This window comes from Silene latifolia, chromosome 6 (genome assembly GCF_048544455.1).
Source record: "Silene latifolia isolate original U9 population chromosome 6, ASM4854445v1, whole genome shotgun sequence".
In the NCBI taxonomy this organism is placed as follows: Eukaryota; Viridiplantae; Streptophyta; class Magnoliopsida; order Caryophyllales; family Caryophyllaceae; genus Silene; species Silene latifolia.
The window spans coordinates 109,211,853-109,215,397 of record NC_133531.1 but is presented as its reverse complement, the minus strand read 5'-3'; the positions used below and the strand labels follow the sequence as shown (position 1 = coordinate 109,215,397).

Below are 3,545 nucleotides of genomic sequence, written 5' to 3'. Positions count from 1 at the left end.
CTGGTACTCAGAAGGATCCGAGCTTACGTGGTCGATTAATCAAGCACGTAGACGTCAAAAAGCTTTAGAGCACGGTCTTAGAATGCAAAGGGAGAAGACAAGGGCGGACATTCGCGTGAGAAATATGAGGAACGAAGGTCCCTATTTTTACTAATCACACTGAGGAATTATGGAATGACTTAAACTTTGGAAACAAATCTCGAAAAGATTTTAATACACGCAGAAAAGATCTGGGGGAAGAGGCGCAACATCTGCTACGTCATTTCCCCAGGGGTTTCCTTCTGCGGAAGAAATATTTTCGCGTTTCTTTTATGAAAATGCGGTGGATCTCAACTTCCTTATTCTTTAAAATAAGATTTTCAGGATATATTTTACCAAAAGGATATAAAATTAATTTATGGAATAGAAATATCCGGAATATTCTAGAACATTCCGACTCGGTATTTTAAACGGTTTATCAGAAAATGAAGCGTTTTTTATCCGGACTCCAAATGAACTCTAATTACTGTCAAAACGACCGTATTGGCGCGTAGATGACAACCAAGGGGTAGACACAAGTATTTGAGCTATCACTTGACAATAAACTTACGAACTGTCATAAATCGTTCCGTATACCAAACATGCGGCTTAATACTTGTCGGATGTTTGACGGGAGGTGCAGAAATAAGGTATCTACAGTCACTAATTATTAAATTATTAAAAAGTGATCACTTTATTTTCGTCCCATATACAACGGTTTTATGATAGAATTTGTTCAACATGAATTATTGTAATTGGGACAAGCAATTTATGTTGGATCTTGTAGCAACAGCAAGGTGTAGCGGAATTTAAGAATGACTAGTGATTATTTATGGCTTTTTGGTTGAAATGACGATTAAATGGACTAAATTCTGCCCATCAGCATCTCTTCCACCATGTACCATGGCAATTGGCAACTACGACATCGGCATGGCGGTAACGATACTACCCAGAAACTACAACACCACACTCCCCATGATCGGGATCAAACTAAAACATAGTACTCCCTCCTCGTTTGTTATCCTATTTCATTTTAGGTTGTTTCAGACAATTGTTGTAATTTCTATTTTAGGAATTCGTTTGATGAGCAATTTGATAGGAGCTCTAGCCGGTCAATAATGAGCGCACAACGTCAATGAATCCTCGCCTTAACGGAGGAGAACATATCATGCTACTGCCTTCGGACAAGCCCATAAAAAGCTCCATAAAACACCACAAAAATATCGTCAAATGCATCTCATTGACACTATAAACCAACCAAACTAGACTATAATCATTTCGGCCGTATCACGGCGCTGTTGACACTAACACTCCAAACAAAGGAGTGAGAAAAACAGAGCATCAGGACTGAAGTGGTAACCCCTTTTCTTTGTTAAAATCCATGTGCATTCCAGTATATATACCGAGTAGCTTCTACTTGTTTTATACTTGATTAATTATTTGTTTTTGTGAACCAGAAGTTGGAGTTAAGCTTGTTTCTTAAGGTTGAGGACAGAAAGCAGCCAAGCACACAACAAGAATCAATGGGAACGATGACTGCCATACAACTCCGAGACAAGGATTTAGTACATCATAACTTGTCAATTGTTAAAAGGAGTAGTTGCGGAATGAGGATTTCCACATAAGATTCAGCTAGACATTTAAGCACACCTTTAAAGTCTTAGACCAACAAAGCATAACAAAGATTATTACTAAACGATTATTAGGGAGTATAAACACCATCATGAAGTCCTGACAGCATGTGATGGAGATAGAGACTGGCATAATAGCTGAACTTGGTTTTCCATGTCCTGCAACTCTGCAATGTTAGCTGGCACTTTGGCGTACTGTCCTTGAAATTCAATTAAACATCGTGGAGATTCCCTTGAGCACGAATACAAATCCATGCAAAACACCATTTCATCAAGCCTAGATTTTACTCCGTCTTCAGATGGACTTGTTTGAGGACGGGCAACAAAAGAAAGCTTCTCCAAACTAGGGGCATTATCTAAAAAGTAGTGTGCCAATTTCTTCAAATTCAAGCCATGCTCGACACGAATAACAACCACATTTATCTTCTTGACATGATGTAGTAGACAAGAAGAGTGGGAATTCAAGGGGAACATTTTCAACTCATCAACTTTTCCAGTGCTCAATCGCAAGTTGAGTTCATCCAAGTTGCGAAAAATCAAGAAATTACCCTTATCATCCTTCAAACCCTCAAACATCTCAAAGGTGACACCAAGTATGTGAAGCACTCTAACATCTAAAAGTACGGGCATAAGCGGTGCCACTACCGCTGGGAAAACGGTGATAATTGTGGCCTCAGATAATGCAATGGGTTTCTTGACAAAACAACAATCCATCTTAATCCCAATGAGAGAAAACGACTCCAAGTTCGGCGTATCAATCAGAACCTTAACCTTCATAAGCGACAAAATCAACTCCAATCGTTTCAAAATCTCAGATGATATACCAAATTGAGCACCAGTATCAGCATCTTCAAAAGTAAACCGGCCATGCCTACGTTCAGCAGCACTCAACGACAAATCCTCAAGCAAAGGGCAGGATTTAAGCAGTCTGGAAACGAAGACACATTGCGAGGCATTTAAACTCAATCCCAGCTTTTTCAAATTAGGAAGGCTCACAACAGCATCAGGATCAACAGGCAGATCATACTCAAGGCGACAATGTCGGAAATTGAGACAAACCAAAGATTGGGTTTGGAAATTGCAAAGCGGAATTTTGAAAGGGGGGCCCGGAGTAGGGTCACTGCGGCTTGAAGGAACCTCAACATCGATATCGATTATTTCGACGTTACGAGCGGATAAGTGGCAGAGCCAGGATTCAAAGTGTTGATGTTGGGCGAAGGGGGCGTGAAGATAAAAAGTACGGAGGACGGGGGAGGTGAGTTGGGTGAGCAGGAGGTTGTTGACGACGGTGTAGAAGTCGGAGGAGTGTTGAGGGAAGTGGTTGTAGTCAAGGTGGATACAGGTGATTTGAGTCCATAATGATCGCCAACGGGTGGATAAGACGGAGGTTGAGACGGCGGTTTTGGTGGGGACAAGTGACAGGATTTCGACGATGATGGGTTCTGGTAAGGTGGATAGCCTGTCTAGTGGTAGTTGTAGTGGCAGTGGAGGGAGTTGATCCATTTTGTTAGGGTTTGATTGATTTAGTAGGTAGATGATATGGGTGGATTATTGGAATTTGTTGCTCTTGGTTACCGTATAATCCGTATTTATAGACTGGAATTCGAATGTCCGCAAAAGCATAAAAGTATGGAATAAAGATTTGGACTACCGCTCACTCATGTTAGGTCTCTTATGAGTCATTGTCATTTTTTGTCAAAAACTATCCTATATTTAGAGGTATTTATAAAAATATTACCTTATATTATTTTTTTTGCTTTCAATTACCTTTGTTTTCTTTATTTTTGGTTAGTAACTACCTACGCTAAGAGTCTAGACATATTTGGTCTGTTTTTCGGCTTTAACTTATCTCACATGACTCTTTTATATTTTAATCTTATTGAGGCCTGATTTTGG

The 3,545-nt window shown here is 40.0% G+C and overlaps 1 protein-coding gene across 1 annotated transcript; it reads right to left on the bottom strand.

Moving 5' to 3' along the window:
• Positions 1–1,739: 1,739 nt before the first annotated feature.
• On the bottom strand, positions 1,740–3,152 carry LOC141588460 (F-box/LRR-repeat protein At3g26922-like). Its single transcript, XM_074409903.1, has one exon. The coding sequence runs from the start codon at positions 3,150–3,152 to the stop codon at positions 1,740–1,742; it is 1,413 nt and encodes a 470-aa protein (XP_074266004.1).
• Positions 3,153–3,545: the final 393 nt, after the last annotated feature.